This window comes from Manis javanica, chromosome 1, assembly GCF_040802235.1.
Source record: "Manis javanica isolate MJ-LG chromosome 1, MJ_LKY, whole genome shotgun sequence".
NCBI lineage: Eukaryota > Metazoa > Chordata > Mammalia > Pholidota > Manidae > Manis > Manis javanica.
Genome location: NC_133156.1, coordinates 175,725,665 through 175,746,707, shown reverse-complemented (window position 1 = coordinate 175,746,707; position 21,043 = coordinate 175,725,665). Strand labels below are relative to the sequence as shown.

Sequence of the window (21,043 nt, the reverse complement as noted above, 5' to 3'; positions counted from 1 at the left end):
ACTTTAGTGATTTTTGAAGAAAGGCAGTGTAATAGTTGACATATGACTGTAGAAGTTGGACCAGTTTTGGGGGAAAGATGATGAATTCATTTTTAAGCATGTTGATTTTGAAGTGTTTGGAAACCTAGTCATTGCATAGATGAGGCTGGAACCCAGGTAAGAGCCCTGAGCTAGAGAAATAGATTTGGGAGTTTTTAATATAATGTAAGCTGCTGATTTGAATGAGACCGTCACCCAGGGACTATGTATAGAGCAGGGAGAGACTAAGAATAAAATGCCAACAGAGTAGAAGAAGACCAAGAGGGAGAATATTGCCCCTGAAGCCAAGAAAATAGAAAAATACTAACACTGTCAAATACTACTGAGTTAACTAAGATAAGAACTGAAAAGGGACCACTAGATATTTTTAGGTGATGCATTTCTTTTTATTTAGGTAAGGAATATCTCATCATTATCTAAGTTGAAAAAATATATATATGTGTGTGTGTATATATGACATGCACATACACACACACACACACACACACACACACATATATATATATATACATGTAAAATATATATGGTGCACAATATATATAATCATGCATAATTTAAGAATTGCCCTAAATCCTGCCTCCCAGCATAGCTACTGTTGAAATTTTGATGTCTGTCTTTTGAGACTTTTTTTATATGCAAACATATTCTATCTAGATATATGTCTATTTAACAAAATGAGTTCCTACTAAAAAAATATAAGACACTACATGAATTTGCTTATCATCCTTGCCCAGAGACCATGATAATCCTCCCATCTTTTCAATTTTAGTTCACTGTCTGGTGAAGCACGTGGTGTCCATTGCATTAGGAAAAAGGTGATCCTTTGTAGTTTTGCAAGGCTGACTTGAGTGGAATGGTGGGGGCAGTAGCCAGGTTGTCATGGGATGGAGGCTGAGTAGGGAGGCAGGAATCGGAACAAGCAGTACAGATCACCTTTTCTAGAAGCTGGTTGTGAATGGGACAAGAGTATAGAATACCAAGAAAGGAGTAGGGTGGAGAGGGTTTTTGTTTGTTTTTTTTAACTAGAGAAGACGTTCCACTAACTTCCAGAAAGGAATAGAGAGGGGGAATAAATTGAAGATAAAAGGAGAGATTGTGATTAATTGAGTGAGGCCTTAAGAGGCAGGAAAGAATGAGTTTAGGAAAGAGGCCACAAGCCCTGTCTTTCAATAAGGCAGTTGGGAAGGAGGGGAGGGTGGAAAAAGATGCTGATAAGATTGCTGATGGTTACCTGAGGTGATTCTGGTCACCTCAAAATTAAGATGGCTGATACCCACATGTATCCAGTTATTTGAAGAAAGCTTTTTTAACTGGCATGAAACAAAAACCTGCCATATTTGATAAGATTCATTATCTGTTCACTTGTGTCCTGAGAGTGGTGTCAAGGGATGCACATGAGAAAGGCCTAGTCTTTTCTGGCAAACTAAAAGGTCAGGAATGGTCCCCAAATACTTAGTTACCTTACATAACCCATTAGGAATTTATTATCCATATATTTCTGTAAAACCACTTAAATTTCTTTATTATCTTAACTTGTCTGTCCCTGAGACTTATGACCTTCAAAGTGAAGTGTTTATTCTAGGGAAATTCCATTGTATGTTGGGAAAAAAACACAGATCTGAAACAAATCTTGGTTGAATTCCATAAACCTTGGGAAATGACTTAACATCCTTGTGCTTTATTTCCCTTATCTGTGAAATTGGGGTGTAGTCCTATGGACCTCAGAGCCCTGAGAAGATAGCATTAGGTAATACATGTAAAGTGCATGCCCAGCAACTGCTCAGTGTGAGTCCTCAGCATGCGTTAGTGTCCTTGTGTCTTCTATCTCACACGTCTTGTCACCCCCAGCGACCCGAGGCTCCCATTCCCTCCAGCATGCCAGGATTTGATGATAGGACCATGAAACTGTTAATAACGGTAATAACTTCCTCCCGTGCAGGAGAGTTCTGTGAAGTCCTTGGCTTTGTGAAATGAAAGTATCAGAACTACATGGAAAGGACCACTACCTTGTTAAGTACAGACTTAATAGAGACTTATTTGCATTTCTTAAATGCCATGGTGCCCATTATTTTTGTATTCACAAAAGCATATCCCCTGAGGTAACTTTTTGCCTCATGAACACAAAATGAAATGCCATAGAAGACCAGAAGGAAGCCTGACTTGTTTCTGTCTTGCACATATGATTTTCTGTATCGACAGTCTTAATAAGGTGATTTACCAGGGGGCATATGTGCTGAGTACCATGGTGCCGAAATATCAACCCACACGTAAAAGATTTCTAAGCAAACATAATTGCTATAATGTGTTACAGCCTTTCAAGTCTGGTAATTCAGTTGAAAGGGGCAAGGATAACAATTTATGCAAATTGTTTCCACTTAACTATGACTGCCACCAGATGCGCAACAGACACAACAGGTTTACATTAGACCTGGTGAATAAGCACTTTAAGGAGGGAACTGAAAGGGCCAGGGGTATTAAATCATTTCTCTATGAATTTCTGAAACTTAATTCCATATTAACTCAGCAGCACAAGTGTGGATTTAACTTCGATGTTTATAATAAAATGTGATAACCCACTAGATCTGGTTTAAAAAATGCATGCCCTTTAGTACTAATCATTTTAAAAATTACTTAACAATTTAAAATAGCTATTATCTAAATACCCACATTTATTTAGTTATATCATATCTTAATTTTATGATTGTTTTTTTGACTCTCCTTCCTAGGATTACTTGAATGCTTTCATAATCTTTCTTATTTTTGTTTTCAGCATTTTTCTGGCAGCAATTCAAAAGGGCATTGATTTTTTTCCCCTTTTTCTGTTGCTCAAACTACTCAATATTGCTGCATCAATACATGCAAAATTTGGAGGTACTGTTAGTTACTTCTGTATTACCTGATTCAAAGGCCCTGTTGAAAGAAATTCAAGGATAGTGGCCCTACAGATGCCCATCTTCAACAGAGCTCATTCTGTAAGCACTCCTCTCTTGGTGAATGGTTGCTGCTCTTAAAATCATGAGTCAGAGGAAGTCTCATCTCACCAGTCAGCAATAAGCAAGTCTGATACATCTTGCTGTTTCCCACGCACCTCTCTGGGCCTTGCATGCATTGTGTGGTTAGATTATAGGCATTAAGTGAATGAATGGATGGATAAAGGGATGAGAGGAAGAACTGGAGTGTGTGAGATTTGACTTCTGTCGCCAGGTTTCAGTCCTTGGGCAAGTTCACTATGGATTCAGTATGACCAAAGACATGACAGTAGAACGTTCTTGGGGTGAAAGGGTTATACCCAACTTTATTTCCACAATGGCAGGTCAATCACTGAAATCTTGTCCACTCAGAGCAAGTCTGCATGCAGCAAGCCAGCCTCTGCTTCTGGGCCTCTCTGCCCACACAGCCATCCTCTGGGCCTCTGTCCTCGGCCATGCCACAACTCCAGCCTCTGCTCTGCTCTCCTGTAGCCATGCCACTGTGTCACCCAGAGCACTGGTCAGGGCTCTTTATATAGAGTCAATAGCAACGTACTGCCCACACATGTGTAGTGAGCTAGCCAACCAGGGCCAGGTGAGAATCCTGGCCACAGGAACCTTCATTTTATCCACAACTTCTTTGCAGGAATATTAAAGGCATTTTCAGGAGGAAAACCAGTTTTCATTCTGTTTTTCAGAAAAGTGGCATCTAAAGAGTGCACTTTAGGTTGAAGAACTCCTTTCTGCATAATAGCACTGGTATTGTATGTTAACTGTAGTCATTTTGTATGTGTGTGATTGTGAGACTTGAACTTGGAAAAGAATATAGCCCCCAAGTACTCCTCTAACATTTTTACTAAATGCTCAATGCCATGGTAATCATTGTGAAGGAGGCAGTCTCTGAGTATATTAGAGAAAACTTATATAAAGCAAATAGAGAGCAACACAAGAGGATTTGAATTCACATGGAATGTTATGTAGTAGTCGTTCTAATTAGATGGAATACCAGTATAGGATTTAGAGAAGGAAACATCACTAGGTCTTGGGGACAAAGGGCAGTTAGGGTCGATGAGAAGTAATACTTCCTAAGAGGTATTGTGGGCCAAATTACAGAGCTTGGATGATCCTTTGGGAAAAGTTCCTCACATGGAACTTGGCCATAAATCAAATACCAAAATGGACCTCATCAGTTTGGTGTAGGAAGCCCTAAGATTATTTTTTTTCTTAAACAAAAATGACACCCAGTTTTAGAACATAATTTTTAATTAAACATTAGTGATCCAGTTAAGAGAAGTACTAAAACTATTTTTCAAAATATTTAAATGAGTAAACAAACCTGAATATATATTATGTTCTCTCAGCAATACCAAAATATCATTTGTTTCAGGTCTCTAGCAAGTACTGAATAAAGAATTATGTTTAAAAATATGTCTGAAAGATATTTTAAAATGTATTACTCTCTAGAAAATGGGCTTCACAGTTGAAAAGATAAAAAATTAATATTGAAAAACTTAGATAAATAGTTGGATTTTATTTTGTACATGCGTACTTAACGTTTATGAAGGACCTAGAGCTAACCCTTATTAGATTCTACAGGTGATAAAAAAGAGACAAAAACTTAATTCTGTGCCTTGCTGAGTTTATAATCAAGTGTGTTATGTAAAACTGATGTCAATCTCTTAACAATGAGCTGGAAAGTAAGATCTTCTGTTACTGACTATAAATCTAGTAGCAATTTAAGGGTTTGGAGAAAATGCAGTGAGACATTGTTATTACTGGATGTTGGAGGATAAGGAGGAAGGTGTTCCAGGTGCGGACTTTGGGAAGTGGCATGAACCATGTGCTATAATGTGGTCCATACTTGATCGAAACAGAAGATTTATATTAACAAAATAAGATCTAATAGTCCATGGTCAGAAGGTGTCCCTTGTTAGAAAGAGGTTGGGACTTGCTGGAAAAGAGTTAGTCTCTTAGAAAAGAATGTTCCAGGTAATTAACTTGAACTGAAACTCAAGAGACTGAAGAAGAGCAGTTTTGGTGGTTGTTTTGTTGTAATCGTAATATGACATGTTGTGATTCTGGTGGAGATGAGAGTTTTATGATCATTGCCTTTGGAATTCTAATTTACAGGAGGTGAGAAGGACACAGAATAAATTAATTGCCAAAGAAGCTGTGCTGCTCTTAAATAATATGTGACTGCTTTTAGACTACAGAGATCTTTAGAATATGTTACCTAAAATATTAACTATTCTTATTTTTAGTTTTTGAACTCTAATACCCAAATCTGAATCGCCATGCTACTGAAGGATGTTAGGCAGAACAGTGTTAACCTTTGATCAAGTCTATTTTTTTTTAGAAAACTGTCCCTGTTGGAACTTGGGAAACTTAACATAACATACAGAGTAAGCACTGCCTACCTGGATACCACTTAGGTTCACACCGAGATGGAAAACAAGCTATAATTTAGCAGTAGATTGAGTCTGTTTATGCTCAAAAGTGAATTTAAATGATGAGACTGTAAATGCAGCAGAAAGCAAGCAAATGAATTTGACAGATACTAGCTTTCATTTCAAATTTCAAATTACTGACTTTCTATTAGCATACTCCAGAAGTGGTGAATTTCTATTAAGTTGGCAGTTAGTTTTAAATTTTATGAGTATGCTTTTGAAAGTATAAAAACCCATTTCAGTAAGATATGGACATAGTTATTTTTTTTTAATCAGCAAGCTCTAGGCTCTATATTATTCATCTAAACTTGTCATCCTGCAAGTCTCGAGGCTATGGAGTTTTCTTCATATATTTCTTTTTGGTGAAGTTTTGTTCATTTGGACAGAAGAAATAAGAGTTTCTCAAGGGGCTATAATAGTGCTTTCAAAAAATATTAAGGTATTCTTTAGTAGGCATTTATGCTTAGACATGAAGTGTTATTACAGCCTTTGGAAATTATTAGGATGATATTTCTGTTCAGTGGCATTATTTTGGTGTTTTGTTAAAAGATACGGGCTTACTGTAAATAAGGGGCTTGCAGATAATATAATGCTGTAGGGCAGTGTTAAACTTCGATTTAACGGTAGCAGAAGTAACTGCCTCCCTTGCAAATAGCAAAGAACAGTTAGAAATTACATACCACTTCAGTTCTGAGTGAAATGGTGATGGATCCTATAATTGCAGCTGAGACTTGCTTCTTGGTTCCCCTCTCTGTTCACTGAACCAGGGCTCTGAATGGTGATTATTTAGAGGACAGTGATAGGCGGTCCACTGCCCCCTTATAGTCAGAGTTAATGGAAATGAGCTTACACTGAACAAAGTTAATAAGACAAGAAACAGGACTTTCCCATTGTTAGGCCATGAGACCAGGCCTTTTCCATACCCAGGGCACCTCCAGGAAGAGTGCCCATTACCCAGCTTTCCTGCTTCCCTGTAAGCTTGGTTCTGTTGCCTCAGAGTATATTCTCCTGGGCATCAGTGAGTCTTTTACTTTCTAGGGATACTTGAAGGATAATCAAGAGCTTCCTTTTCTGTTTTTGCTTCTCAACTTCAGTTCCTCCTGTGACACCTACATACACCCATGCTACCCTGAACTCCAGACAAAAAGCCCCTCTCACAATAAGGTACTGGAATACGAGAAGTACCTTCCCTTAATAACAGAAAATTAGGACCACTATTTTGTTTCAGCTAAACTATTTGGAAGATATTTTTCTATATCTTAAGTAACTTCAAATTGTTTAGGAACACATTCTTTGGAAACATTTATTTTCTATAAATATTTCTTGACCATTTCTGTTTGTGATGAACTGAGGGGTGTGACTCTCTCTCACTGTTAATTTACATTCTTCACAGTGATCACTACTCTGGCACTTATTCTACCAAGAAAAGGTGTTTCTTGGGGGAGCTGTTAGAACTTTTGGGGAGATGGGTGGCTGGTGCACATGTGGTTGGACAAAAAACATGTGATTTTGACTTGGTATTCCTCTTTGCCTTTGAGATTCATTTTGGATTACTGGATCCCCTAAAAAGCATAAAGACCTTTTGCAAAGCATAAAGAACAACAATTACAGTAATTATAATAATAACAGAGGTTTTATTATTACTGGTCCTGGGGTCCACACAGAGATGTCCCGGGTCTTCCTGATCATCACTGCTCCCCTGCGGGTGTGCATGGCCATGGTCTGTGTTTATGACAGTCGTTCCCAGAATGTGATGCCTCAACCCAGTAGTAGCATCAGCCTCATCTGGGAACTTGTTACAACTTGTTAGAAATTCAAAAAACAAAGAACCTCCCAAAAAAGCAAATTCTCAGACCCAGTCCAGGCCTAAGGAATCAGAACTCTCTGGATGGGTCCCAGCAGTCTGTATATGAACATGACCTCCAGGAGATAGTGATTCATGCGAATTTGAGAGCCATCTGTATTAATTTCCTATTGCTGCTGTCAAAAGTTACTACAAATTTAGCAGCTGAGAGCAACACGAATGTATCATAAGATAGTCTCTGAAGGTCAGATGCCCAGGTGGTTTCAACTGGGTCCTCTACTTAACAGCTCATAAGGCTGAAAGCAAGGTGTAAGTGAGAGATAACAACAAGGCCAGATTATTAACCAATATTATTTTTACTCATAGAAGAAACCATATAATTCAGTGTTTCCTGGCTTGATTCTTGAAATGCCAAAGAAATTTATAAAAATCTACTTCTTTTGCATATTTCTCACTTTCACAGCAAATCTTTGTTTTCAAGCATCTTGCCTTAGAGGATCTCCATTGGCCTCCGCCTCAATGGTTGTCTTAAACGGACTAGTGTGATACTCACCGGACAAAAATGCAAAGAAGTAAAACCATCACATTTACTTTTATAATTATTTCATTGATTTTTCCAGTAAACCCATGAATTGTATAAGGTCACTGCCACCCTTGTTTTATAAATGATCAAACTGAAGCTTAGGTTAAGTAGCTGACTCAACATCTACATGTGGAGACGGGTGAAGAAACCCACTCTTCGTCATTACTGTCTTCTAGCTTTGCCTGTCAGTCAGAGCCAGCCTGTAATCTCATGCAGGCTCATGGAAGTCTGTTGCCAGTAGTATTCAGTATTGGTGAAGAGAAAGATTCATGATGAGAATATGAAGCTGGAGCCCTTTGGAAAGAAGGCAGGTTTGGGTGGCCTCCTGAGCAAATAGAAACCATCCTGGACCATTGCTTTGCAAAAGAGTGTTAGAAGAAATGGTGAGAACTCAGAAAGGTGAGGCAAAGGGTTCAAAAGGCATTTCCCAGGAACGTCTAGAAAGGGGAATTTCTGCGGTCAATTATGCACTGCCTTTTAACATATTTGTCAATTAAAAGCATTCCCTGCAATAGACAGTCTTGAGAGATTTTCTTTTTATTAGGACACTGTCCAAGGAACATGGCACTTGAGCCCTAGCTGCTCATAAGGGAGCTCATTTTACTCTGGATTGACTTTTTTTTTTTTAATGTTTTGAGTGGTAAATGGCTGTTGGTATCCTGCCCCATGCATCATCCTTTTCTCCCTGGAGAAATTCTGAAGTTATCTAATGTATTATTGTATTATCATGTAGGCCATGTTAGCACCTTTCATGGATACACAGTTTGATACTTTTCAAAAAGAAAGTCTACACAGAGATTAAATAAATTGCTAAGAGCTTGGTCTTGGGCTTGTAAAATTGTGATGTATGGAAGAAGACAACCCTGTTGTATTATTTACCCTCTCTTTTACTCTTTCATGTATCCAATCACAATTCTAAATCTCCCTACCAAAATCAAGTAAAATAAATGCTTTTTTTCCCTTCATGATTAACTCATTGAGAAAAAAAATTTGTTTTACATAGAATCTCTTTTATGGGCAAAGACAGATTATCAGTTGCCCAAATATGTAATTTGGATTTGAGACAGTATGTCATTCCATCCTTAGAAAGACAAAAGGCTAATGTGTGTGACAACACACTTGATTTGTCTTCTTGCCTTTTCATTTGATGCAATTTGGTTGTTCCACACAGAGAAGTATCAATCTAGATCTCTACTTTTAACAGATGCTTCCTTATTTTTCCTAGAGGTAAACAATTATAAAAACAAACAAACAAACAACTTAAATTTTGGACAATTATAACAATAACATTAATGACTAATATTTGCAGAAATGTTTTCTACCCACTAAGTTACCTAATCCTCACAATAACCTTATAAAGTACTTATCCTGATTTTTCACTTGAGAAAACTGTGGCTCAGAAAGGACTTTTCAGAGTTGATACATTTTAGAACTTCAATTCAAACAGCAGTCTTTTTGCAACTATAACAGTTAATGACAAAGCCTCAGTGATATTTGTGTACAGCAAGCATTTAATTCTGGATCCTGTGTCTAAAGGGGGGGATGGGATTATTTACCAAATAATCCTGCAGTCTACCTTAAAGCCTATGTGTTTTGTTTGCCCTTCAGAATCTATAGGTATGGAAGGTACAAGTGGGGTGCTCCTCCTGGTTGAGAGTCTGCCATCTTGTGGATGCTTATCATGGGGCCACATACCAAGCTGCCATTCATGCTTACTAACAGCAATTGCTCCATTTCTTTGCCCTGTAGGATGTTTGACTTTTTCTCTTCCCTGCTGTCATTTGTCCTTACTATCATCAATTGAGAAGTCTATGGTTGTGATCACTTACCTGGAATGGAATGAGTTTTTTTTTTTTCTGTTTATATGCAATTTCTGTTGGCTGAAATCGTTGATAGGGAAATGTTTCTAAAGCAGGTCTAATACATAGAGTTAAAAGCAATTAAGTGTGCCCAAAATGGTGGGGTACAAATCCTTCTAGAAAGAATGGGTTGCAAAGAGTACACCAGCTCAAGTATTATAGCCAAAGGAGCCTCTTGCCTTCCTCTACCTAATGTTTGATGGCTAATTTGAAGCTACGATGCTCCTCAGAGGCAGTTCAATGGAAATCTTAGATATCAACATCCTGCACTTAGAGATAGAGATTTTATAGCCCTACCCTGCACCTTTGTTACTTGGGAACTTGGGCATTAAACCAAGCTGTGTAAATAGGGCATAGGGACAGAATTCCTAATTTTAGTCTAAACCTTGTCAAAAGCTGCATGGCTAAGGAAAGAACATTTCAAGTTTATATTCCTAGATTTTTTTCCTTCAACAAATGTATGCCATATAACCTTTCCTTGTCTCTGGTTACTGAATTTTCCCTGTGTCACAAGAAGTGGCCAAGAGGATTGATGACCAAAGGAATAAGTTAAGTCAAGTGACTTTCCCAGCAGCTCTTGCCCTTTCATTTGTAGGTTTATAAGGTCCCTGTGACCTTCAGGACTCAAGTCCCTGTCTGACTGCGGCTTGGCTCACCATTGGCTTGCAGGCTTTGTTCTCTGTCTCCCTTGATGCATACTAGTGTTTCTGATGTGAGTGCCCCAGCACTTTTATTTCTCACTTCTGCATTTCTGAGTATCATCTCTGTACCGTATGTATTGGATCACCCATAAAAAAATTCTCTGTGACTTCGTTGGTCCACCAGTGCCTGTGCACACATTCTCATGTACTAACGGCAGTTCTCACCACAGTCTCCCCCAGAACCTTTCGCTGTAGTGTAAAAATGACCTCACTAGTAGTTACCCAGCTTACCTATGGGACTGTCTTGTGCATCATTATTATTATGGCATTATTATCCCACCAGAGTCTGAAAAAGGTTTCAGGAGAACTTCTCCAGAAATTTGAAATACCTGTGTCATAAATACTGGACCGAGATCACTTAGTTTGATCTGGCTTCTGTAAGGACACTGGTATTGTGTATATATAGGAAGCATCTGGCATCTTCATCCTTTCAGAGCATGAGAAGGTGTGCTGCCCAGCAGCAGAATTCTATGCATGTTGGAGCTGCTTTCTGGCAGATGGTGGTGTGAATGGGAAATGTGTACAGTGTTTTTAGGTTTTTGGAGGACAGACAGCATGGCAGTGCCAACTGATTGTTGTGAAGCAACCTACATCTAAATTGGTCTATATGGTTGGGCTGCTATGCTAGTTTATTTTAAACATGGCATTTGGAGAGAAGTAAAATACCAGCATGCTGTCTTTGCCTTGTTTTTTTTTCTTTTCTTATGAAGCAATTCGTTGGGTCTGTTTGCAAAGGGATTAGCTGTAGCAGGGCAGTAAAGAAGTATGCACCTGCTGTGATAGTTTTTTGTAGTGTTAATTCTAATAAAAATAGTCACATACATTGATTTATAAGGAGGGAATTGAGTGGGGACATTTATTCAAAAGAAGAGAACAGCTGTGAACAGTTTGATTTATGGTGGTATTAAAGCCAATGATTCAGATTCAGTTTGTACAATGTAAGGTTGCTTGTCCAGTGGTTACTTGTCGAGATATATTCGGCAAAGAGCAGTCAATTTCTTGGTGAGAAACACGCCCCTGGTGGAATGTATAATTTATGCTATTGAGGCCAGGACCATATTTTGTGCTTGATATGTGGGAGGCTGCTGCCTCTACATTAGTGATTCTTAGGTAGGAGAAGATTGCTTTAGAATGAAATAAATAACCTTATCAGACCCTAATTGTATGGCACATGAATGTAAATGCAGTGGGTAATCAGAGAGCATGTAAATAGCAGCAGGCTATTTTCAGAACCACCGCCACTCAGCTTGTAAAATATATTTCCTATGTAAGAGAATGAAACCAGCTGCCACAGGGAGTATAATATCCTCAGTGGTCACTTCTCATGTGGTGAAAACAAGGTAGCCTTTTGTTATGACATGGGGTCCCTCATCTGGTGATCCTGGTGGATTCATTGTGCTTCCGAAACGTCGTCGTTGGTCTGGTCTCCCCAGACTGACCCCTTTCCTAGTTCTTCCAGAGCCCTGTCTCTGTTCTCTGGTTGCCGCATGGGTCACACTGTGGCATCCTTGCTGCCTGTCTTGGCTGCCTCTTCCTTGAAACCGTAGGTACTCAAGGGCAAGGTCCAACTCCCTTGGACCTGTTTCCTAAATATTGATCAAGTGAAATACTTCAGCTTCAGTTGGACCCCAAGATTTGCCTAATGTATAAGATGCCCTCAGGAGTCCTCAGTGTTTGACCTCATGCCATCAGCACCACATCCCACCATTCTGGTGCTGATTGCCCCATCTCTAACAGACACATACTTGTGATATGTTCTAACTTTCAGTGATTTATTCATTTTGAACTCCCAATGTAACAGATGATTTCCTCGATCATAATTTATGACTGATCATTTGTGTTTCTATAGGGAGCATGACTTCTGCAACTTCACCTATCATCTTAAAATGGGACCCCAAAAGTTTGGAAATCCGGACACTAACAGTGGAGAGGCTTTTGGAGCCACTTGTTACACAGGTAAGGGCTGCTTTGAAATACTTTGTTACGTGTGTATATTCCTATTGTGATTCTATTGTGACTCTCCAAAGAACTGAAAAATCCCTACGAAGGAATATCATGCCATCATGCTGACTCCTGAGTATATGTTGCTGCCTGAACTGTGGACAATTTTATTGCCCAATAAGATATTTGAGGTGCTTTTTAAACACCTCTTGGTGTGATGTTTGAAATTAAGTTGATGAGATAATTGAAGAGAGGGCCTTGGTGAAGGGCCCTCTCGTTTGCAGTAATGAATTCAAAGTCTAAATAAACCATTCCTAGCTCACGTTCAGATGCTAATGCACAGTCAGGAAGAACTGCACTGACTATTTAAGAGCAAAGAATATTTATTGAATTACTTTTCCTTTCGTTTACAAGGGAGAATTCATCATGTTGGAATGATGAAATGTTCCATTTCTGTGTTCTCACAGTTCTCTTACATTTCTACAAGATGACTATCAACAGAAAAATATATCCTTAGTATTTTAACTTTTATAAGTTAATTTTTAGTATCGTGTGAAGCATATTTTTTTGCTATATTAACTCAGAAATTCATGGAATGTGAAAATTCAAGATTTTTATGGTATATTTGTAGAGAAATGTTACACCAAATTAACTAGAGACCCTTCATATTGGTTTGCTATAGCTTTTGTAACAAATTATCATAACCTTAGTGGCTTAAAGCATCACAAATTTTTACCTTACGGCTCTGGAGGTCTGAAGTCCTGAAGTCAAGGTGTTGACAGAGCTGTGTTGCTTCTAAAGGCTCTAGTGGAAAGTACTTTCCTTTTCCATTTTGATCTTCTTGAGGGCTTTTGCCTTCTTTAGCCGCTTCCTACATTCTCAAAGCCAGCAATGTACCATCTTCAAATCTCTCTCTAGCTCTGACCTCTTTTTCCACTTAAGGTAACATATTCACAGTTTCCAGCAATTAGAGCATGTCATATATGGGGGTCATTGTTCAGGTTACTATTGCCAGCCCTCTGCACTGCCCTCCCAAATTCACATCCTTCTTCATGCAAAACACATTCACAACATCCCCTGATTCCCTAAAGTTTCAACCCATTGTATTATCTCAAGCTCAAAACCTCATCTTAAATGTCACCAGTTTAGAAATTCCAAATCTCATCCTCTGAATCCTCTAAGTTGGGTGTGGGTAAGGTTCTGGTTATAATCTGTACTCAAGCAAAAGTCTTCTCAATCTGTGTACCTGTGAAACTAGAAAATAAATGAGATCCTTCCAAAACACATTGGTGGGGCATGCAAAATATAACAGTTGTGGTATTCCCATTTAATAAAAGAGAGAGTAGAAGAAAAAAGCGGTTACTAGTCTCAAGCAATGTAGAAGTAAGTCCAACTGGGCAAATTCCATTAGATTTCAAAGACTGGGAATAATCTTCTGGGGCTTCAGGCTCTGTCTTCCGAGTGTGGTTCTCCATCCTAAGAATTGTTACTTATTTTTAATGACGGGTAGCACATATTTGCAGCTGAGTATTTTTATTAGCCCATTTCCTATCTGTAGAATTTGAGACCCCAATATAGCCTTTAAAATTTTTTTCCCTTTCTCTCTCTCTCTCAGTCCAACTGGCAGTGTTTCTACTGATATAACATTCTTAAGAAATTTGTTGTTTTCCCCTATATGTCTCTGGGATTTACTCTGTTAGAAAATAAGCTACTTCCCAGATCGTTTCTGGCAAATTGCATCTCCATTTTTGGTGTCTGCTGAAATGGCTGAGGGAATCTGAGTCACATGTCTAATAACTTCAAGAAGCCCTCTGTGTGACTGAATGCTCTGAACTTTTAATACTCCCAAAACACTAGCCAAAGGTTATCCAGGCACACAATCAGCTTTCTCTTTCTAGCATGCTTTCCTAAAAAGTGAGTCTTGTAATTTTAGTGCCTTTTGCAAGCCACATAGCCAAAGAATTTTCCACATCGTCAAGTCCTGGCCCATTTTAGTTGAACAGTTCTTCCCTCAATTTATTTCTTTCCTGTTACATTTTACTTTAAACAGGAAATAGAAACCAGGCCATTCCTTCAGCCCTTCATGTGGAAATCTCTTTGGCTAAATATCCAAATTTATCACTTATAATTCTGATTTCCACATAATTGTAGGAAACATTTCAGCTAAGTTTTCTGTCACTCTGTAACAGAGATTCCTTTTCCTTCATTTTCCAATAACTTGTTCCTCATTCCCTTCTAAACTTTCACCAGTGTCTCCTTTAACATCTATATTTCTACTGACAATCTGTTTATAATGATTTAGATATTCTCTAAGACAGTTTCAGCTTTCTCTGCCATGCCCTCCACTTCCTTCTGAGTCCTTTCCAGCAGGGGCTTCAGTATCCATATCTCTGCTAACAGTCTATTTAAGAGCATCTAGGCTTTTTCTGTCATGCTCCTTAAAAATTTCCCAGTTTCTGCTCACTATTAATTCCAAAACCACTTCCACAGTTTTAACTATTTGTTATAACACCATCCTACATTCCAGAACCAAATTCTGTGTGTTTCCAAATGCTACTCAACAAACTACCACAACCGTGGTAGCTTAAAACAATACAAATTTATGAGCATATACTTCATGGGTCAGAAGTCCTAAAATCAAGGTGTTGGCAGGGTTGTGGTCCTTAAGGAGGAAGTTCCTTTCCCTCCCGGCAGATAGAGTGGTCCCTGCACTCTCCTTCCCAGTGCTTACCTCCACCTTTAAAGCCAGTAGCTATTACATCGAGACCAACTAGATATTTCATGTCTCCATCTTGAGATCATTATCCTAATCACATTCTCAAAGTTCCTTTTTCCATATCAGGTAACAGTCACCAGTTCTAGGGATTAGCAAGTAAACATCTTTGTATGTAACTATTGAAGCATTTCATTAGATTTATGTGCATTTCCCATTTGGTCATTATTCTTATTCTATCTATAAAAATTTCTTCAAGAAACACCTAATACTGATAAGCTCTTAGTTTGTGAGTATGTTGGCTACTCAGATTGTGGTCTGTGGGCTAAGGCTGCTCCATGAGTTGTTAGTTACTGGCCTGCAATAAGTACAGAAATTGAGAGTAAGTGCTTTGATATTTTTATGGCAGTTTTACAGTATAATTTTATGTTTGCTTAATCTGATAATAAAATTTGGACTTGCATTTTTTTTGTCACTCTTTTTTTTTTTAATTTTGCTATCATTAATCTACAATTACATGAAGGACATTATGTTTACTAGGCTCCCCCTTCACCAAGTCCCCCCAGATCCCCGTTCACAGTAACTGTCCATCAACATAGTAAGATGCTATAAAATCACTACTTCTCACCAAGTTCACAGTCACTGTCCTTCAACATAGTAAGATGCTGTAGAATCACTACTTGTCTTCTCAGTGTTGCACAGCCCTTCCCGTGCCCCCCCCAACACTATATATGCTAATCGTAATGCCCCTTTTCTTTTCTTCCCGCCCTTATCCCTCCCTTTCCACCCGTCCTTCCCAGTCCCTTTCCCTTTGGTAACTATAAGTCCATTCTTGGGTTCTGTGCTTCTGCTGCTGTTTTGTTCCTTCAGTTTTCCTTTGTTCTTATACTCCACATATGAGTGAGATCATTTGGTACTTGTCTTTCTCCGCCTGGCTTATTTCACTGAGCATAATACCCTCTAGCTCCATCCATGTTGTTGCAAATGGTAGGATTTGTTTTTTTCTTATGGCTGCATAATATTCCATTGTGTATATGTACCACATCTTCTTTATCCATTCATCTACTGATGGACATTTAGGTTGCTTCCATATCTTGGCTATTGTAAATAGTGCAGTGATAAACATAGGGGTGCATCTGTCTTTTTCAAACTGGAGTGCTGCATTCTTGAGGTAAATTCCTAGAAGTGGAATTCCTGGGTCAAATGATATTTCTATTTTGAGCATTTTGAGGAACCTCCATACTGCTTTCCATAATGGTTGAACTAATTTACATTCCCACCAGCAATGTAGGAGGGTTCCCCTTTCTCCACAACCTCGCCAACATTTGTTGTTGTTTGTCTTTTGGATGTTAGCCATCCTTACTGTGTTAGATGATATCTCATTGTGGTTTTAGTTTGCATTTCTCTGATGACAAGCAATGTGGAGCATCTTTTCATGTGTCTGTTGGCCATCTGAATTTCTTCTTTAGAGAACTGTCTATTCAGCTCCTCTGCCCATTTTTTAATTGGATTATTTGCTTTTTGTTTGTTGAGATGTGTGAGCTCTTTATATATTTTGGATGTCAACCCTTTATCGGATCATTTTTGAATATATTCTCCCATATTGTAGGATACCTTTTTGTTCTATTGATGGTGTCCTTTGCTGTACAGAAGCTTTTCAGCTTTATATAGTCCCATTTGTTCATTTTTGCATTTGTTTCCCTTGCCTGGGGAGATATGTTCAAGAAGAGGTCACTCATGTTTATGTCTAAGAGATTTTGCCTATGTTTTTTTCTAAGAGTTTTATGGTTTCATGACTTACATTCAAGTCTTTGATCCATTTTGAATTTACTTTTGTGTATGGGTTTAGACAGTGATCCAGTTTCATTCTTTTACATGTAGCTGTCCAGTTTTGCCAGCACCATCTGTTGAAGAGACTGTCATTTCCCCATTGTATGTCCATGGCCCCTTTATCGAATATTAGTTGACTATATATGTTTGGGTTAATGTTTGGAGTCTCTATTCTGTTCCATTGGTCTGTGGCTCTGTTCTTGTGCCAGTACCAAATTGTCTTGATTACTGTGGCTTTGTAGTAGAGCTTGAAGTTGGGGAGTGAGATCCCTCCCACTTTATTCTTCCTTCTCAGGATTGCTTTGGCTATTTGGGGTCTTTGGTGTTTCATATGAATTTTTGAACTATTTGTTCCAGTTCATTGAAGAATGCTGTTGGTAATTTGATAGGGATTGCATCGAATCTGTATATTGCTTTGGGCAGGCACTTTATTCTTCCTTCTCAGGATTGCTTTGGCTATTTGGGGTCTTTGGTGTTTCATATGAATTTTTGAACTATTTGTTCCAGTTCATTGAAGAATGCTGTTGGTAATTTGATAGGGATTGCATCGAATCTGTATATTGCTTTGGGCAGGATGGCCATTTTGACGATATTAATTCTTCCTAGCCAAGAGCATGGGATGAGTTTCCATTTGTTAGTGTCCTCTTTAATTTCTCTTAAGAGTGTCTTATATTTTTCAGGGTATAGGTCTTTCACTTCCTTGGTTAGGTTTATTCCTAGGTATTTTATTCTTTTTTATGCTATTGTAAATGAAATTGTCTTCCTGACTTCTCTTTCTGTTAGTTTATTGTTAGTGTATAGGAAAGCCACAGATTTCTGTGTATTGATTTTGTATCCTGCAACATTGCTGAATTCTGATATTAGCTCTAGTAGTTTTGGAGTGGAGTCTTTAGGGTTTTTTAAGTACAATATCATGTCATCTGCAAATAGTGACAGTTTAACTTCTTTTTTACCAATCTGGATTCCTTGTATTTCTTTGTTTTGTCTAATTGCTGTGGCTAGGACCTCCAGTACTATGTTGGATAACAGTGGGGACAGTGGGCATCCCTGTCTTGTTCCCTATTGCAGAGGAAAAGCTTTCAGGTTTTCGCTGTTCAGTATGATATTGGCTGTGGGTTTATCATATATGGCCTTTATTATGTTGAGGTACTTTCCCTCTATACCCATTTTGTTGAGAGTTTTTATCATGAATGGATGTTGAATTTTATCGAATGCTTTTTCAGCATCTATGGAGATGATCATGTGGTTTTTGTCTTTCTTTTTGTTGATGTGGTGGATGATGTTGATGGATTTTCGAATGTTGTTCCATCCTTGCATCCCTGGGATGTATCCCACTTGGTCATGGTGTACGATCCTTTTGATGTATTTTTGAATTTGGTTTGCTAATATTTTGTTGAGTGTTTTTGCATCTACGTTCACGGATATTGGTCTGTAGTTTTCTTTTTTGGTGGGGTCTTTGCCTGGTTTTGGTATTAGGGTGATGTTAGCTTCATAGAATGAGTTTGGGAGTATTCCCTCCTCTTCTATTTTATGGAAAACATTAAGGTGAATGGGTATTATGTCTTCTCTGTATGTCTGATAAAATTCCGAGGTAAATCCATCTGGCCCGGGGGTTTTGTTCTTTGGTAGCTTTTTGATTACTGCTTCGATTTCGTTGCTGGTAATTGGTCTGTTTAGATTTTCTGTTTCTTTCTGTGTCAGTCTTGGAAAGTTGTATTTTCCTAGGAAGTTGTCCATTTCTCCTAGTTTTCCCAGTTTGTTAGCATGTAGGTTTTCATAGTACTCTCTAATAATTGTTTGTATTTCTGTGGGGTCCATCGTGATTTCTCCTTTCTTGTTTCTGATTTTGTTGATTTGTCTTGAATCTCTTTTCCTCTTAAAAAGTCTGGCTAGAGGCTTATCTATCTTGTTTATTTTCTCGAAGAATCAGGTCTTGGTTTCATTGATTTTTGCTATTGTTTTATTCTTCTCAATTTTACTTATTTCTTCTCTGATCTTTATTATGTCCCTCCTTCTGCTGACTTTAGGCCTCATTTGTTCTTCTTTTTCCAGTTTCGATAATTGTGATGTTAGACTATTCATTTGGGATTGTTCTTCCTTCTTCAAGTGTGCCTGGATTGGTATATACTTTTCTCTTAAGACTGCTTTCGCTGCGTCCCACAGAAGTTGGGGCTTTGTGTTGTTGTTGTCATTTGTTTCTATATATTTCTTGATCTCTATTTTGACTTGTTCATTGATCCATTGATTATTTAGAAGCATGTTGTTAAGCCTCCATGTGTTTGTGAGCCTTTTTGTTTTCTTTTTAGATTTTATTTCTAGTTGTATACCTTTGTGGTCTGAAAAATTGGTTGGTAGAATTTCAGTATTTTGGAATTTACTGAGGCTCTTTTTGTGAGCTAGTATGTGGTCTATTCTGAAGAATGATCCATGTGCACTTGAGAAGAATGTATATCCTGTTGCTTTTGGATGTAGAGTTCTATAGATGTCTATTTGGTCCATCTGTTCTAGTGTGTTATTCAGTTCCTCTGTGTCCTTACTTATTTTCTGCCTGGTGGATCTATCCTTTGGGGTGAGTGGTGTGTAGAAGTCTCCTAAAATGAATGCATTGCAGTCTATTTCCCTCTTTAGTTCTTTTAGTATTTGTTTCACATATGCTGGCCTGTGTTGGGTGCATATATATTTAGAATGGTTATATCCTCTTGTTGGACTGATCCCTTTATCATTATGTAATGTCCTTCTTTATCTTTTGTTACTTTCTTTATTTTGAAGTCTGTTTTGTCTGATACTAGTATTGCAACAACTGCTTTTTTCTCTCTGTTGTTTGCATGAAATATCTTTTTCCATCCCTTGGCTTTAAGTCTGTGCATGTCTTTGGGTTTGAGGTGAGACTCTTGTAAGCAGCATATGGATGGATCTTGCTTTTTTATCCATTCTATTACTCTGTGTCTTTTGATTGGTGCATTCAGTCCGTTTACATTTAGGGTGATTATTGAGAGGTATGTTCTTATTGCCATTGCAGGCTTTAAGTTTGTGGTTATCGAAGGTTCAGGGTTAGCTTCTTTTCTATCTTACTGTCTAACTGAACTCGCTTATTGAGCTATTATAGACACTGTCTGGTGATTCTTTATTTCTCTCCCTTCTTATTCCTCCTCCTCCATTCTTTATATGTTAGTTGTTTTGTTCTGTGCTCTTTTTAGGATTGCTCCCATCTAGAGCAGAGTATGATACCCTGTAGAGGTGGTTTGTGGGAGGCAAATTCCCTCAACTTTTGCTTGTCTGGGAATTGTTTAATCCCTCCTTCATATTTAAATGATAATCATGCTGGATATAATATTCTTGGTTCGAGGCCCTTCTGTTTCATTGCATTAAGTATATCATGCCATTCTCTTCTGGCCAGTAGGGTTTCTGTTGAGAAGTCTGATGATAGCCTGATGGGTTTTCCTTTGTAGGTGACCTTTTTTTCTCTCTGGCTGCCTTTAATACTTTGTCCTTGTCTTTGATCTTTGCCATTTTAATTATTATGTGTCTTGGTGTTGCCCTCCTTGGATCCCTTGTCATGGGAGTTCTGTGTACCTCTGTGGTCTGAGAGGCCATTTCCTCCCCTAGTTTGGGGAAGTTTTTATCAATTATTTCTTCAAAGACACTTTCTATCCCTTTTTCTCTCTCTTCTTATTCTGGTACCCCTGTAATGCGGATATTGTTCCGTTTTGATAGGTCACTCAGCTCTCTTACAATTCTTTCATTCCTGGAGATCCTTTTATCTCTCTCTGCATCAGCTTCTCTGTGTTCCTGTTGTCTGTTTTCTAGTCCATTAATGGTCTCTTGCATCTCGTCCATTCTGTTTTGAAGTCCTTCCAGAGCTTGTTTTATTTCTGTATTCTCCTTCCTTAGTTTTTGCATATTTCTCTGCAAGTTCATCAGCATGGTTATGACTTTTGTTTTGAATTATTTTTCAGGAAGACTGGTTAAATCTATCTCCCCAGATTCCTTCTCAGGGGAAGATGTAGCAGATGCTGAAGCTGTCTGGGTTAGTCTTGTTTGGATCAAATTTTTTTGCCTTTTCATGTTGATATGTGCAGTGGAGTGCTATTGACGTGACTATCAGCTTTCCACTTGACTCCTGGCCTTTCTTTACTGGGAAAACTGCAACCCCTGGT

The 21,043-nt window shown here is 38.3% G+C and overlaps 1 protein-coding gene and 1 pseudogene across 5 annotated transcripts in view; one reads left to right on the top strand and one right to left on the bottom strand.

Moving 5' to 3' along the window:
• CTNNA2 (catenin alpha 2) overlaps positions 1 to 21,043 on the top strand; it is a 1,115,489-nt gene that overhangs the window by 116,133 nt on the left and 978,313 nt on the right. For all 5 annotated transcript variants that reach the window (XM_073241862.1, XM_073241858.1, XM_073241861.1 and 2 more), the window contains one exon: positions 12,252 to 12,358. In XM_073241862.1, the coding sequence (XP_073097963.1) occupies positions 12,257 to 12,358 (102 nt within the window). In that variant the 5' untranslated portion in view covers positions 12,252 to 12,256. The remainder of the gene's footprint in view (positions 1 to 12,251; positions 12,359 to 21,043) is intronic.
• Positions 729 to 824, bottom strand: LOC140844694 (U6 spliceosomal RNA; annotated as a pseudogene).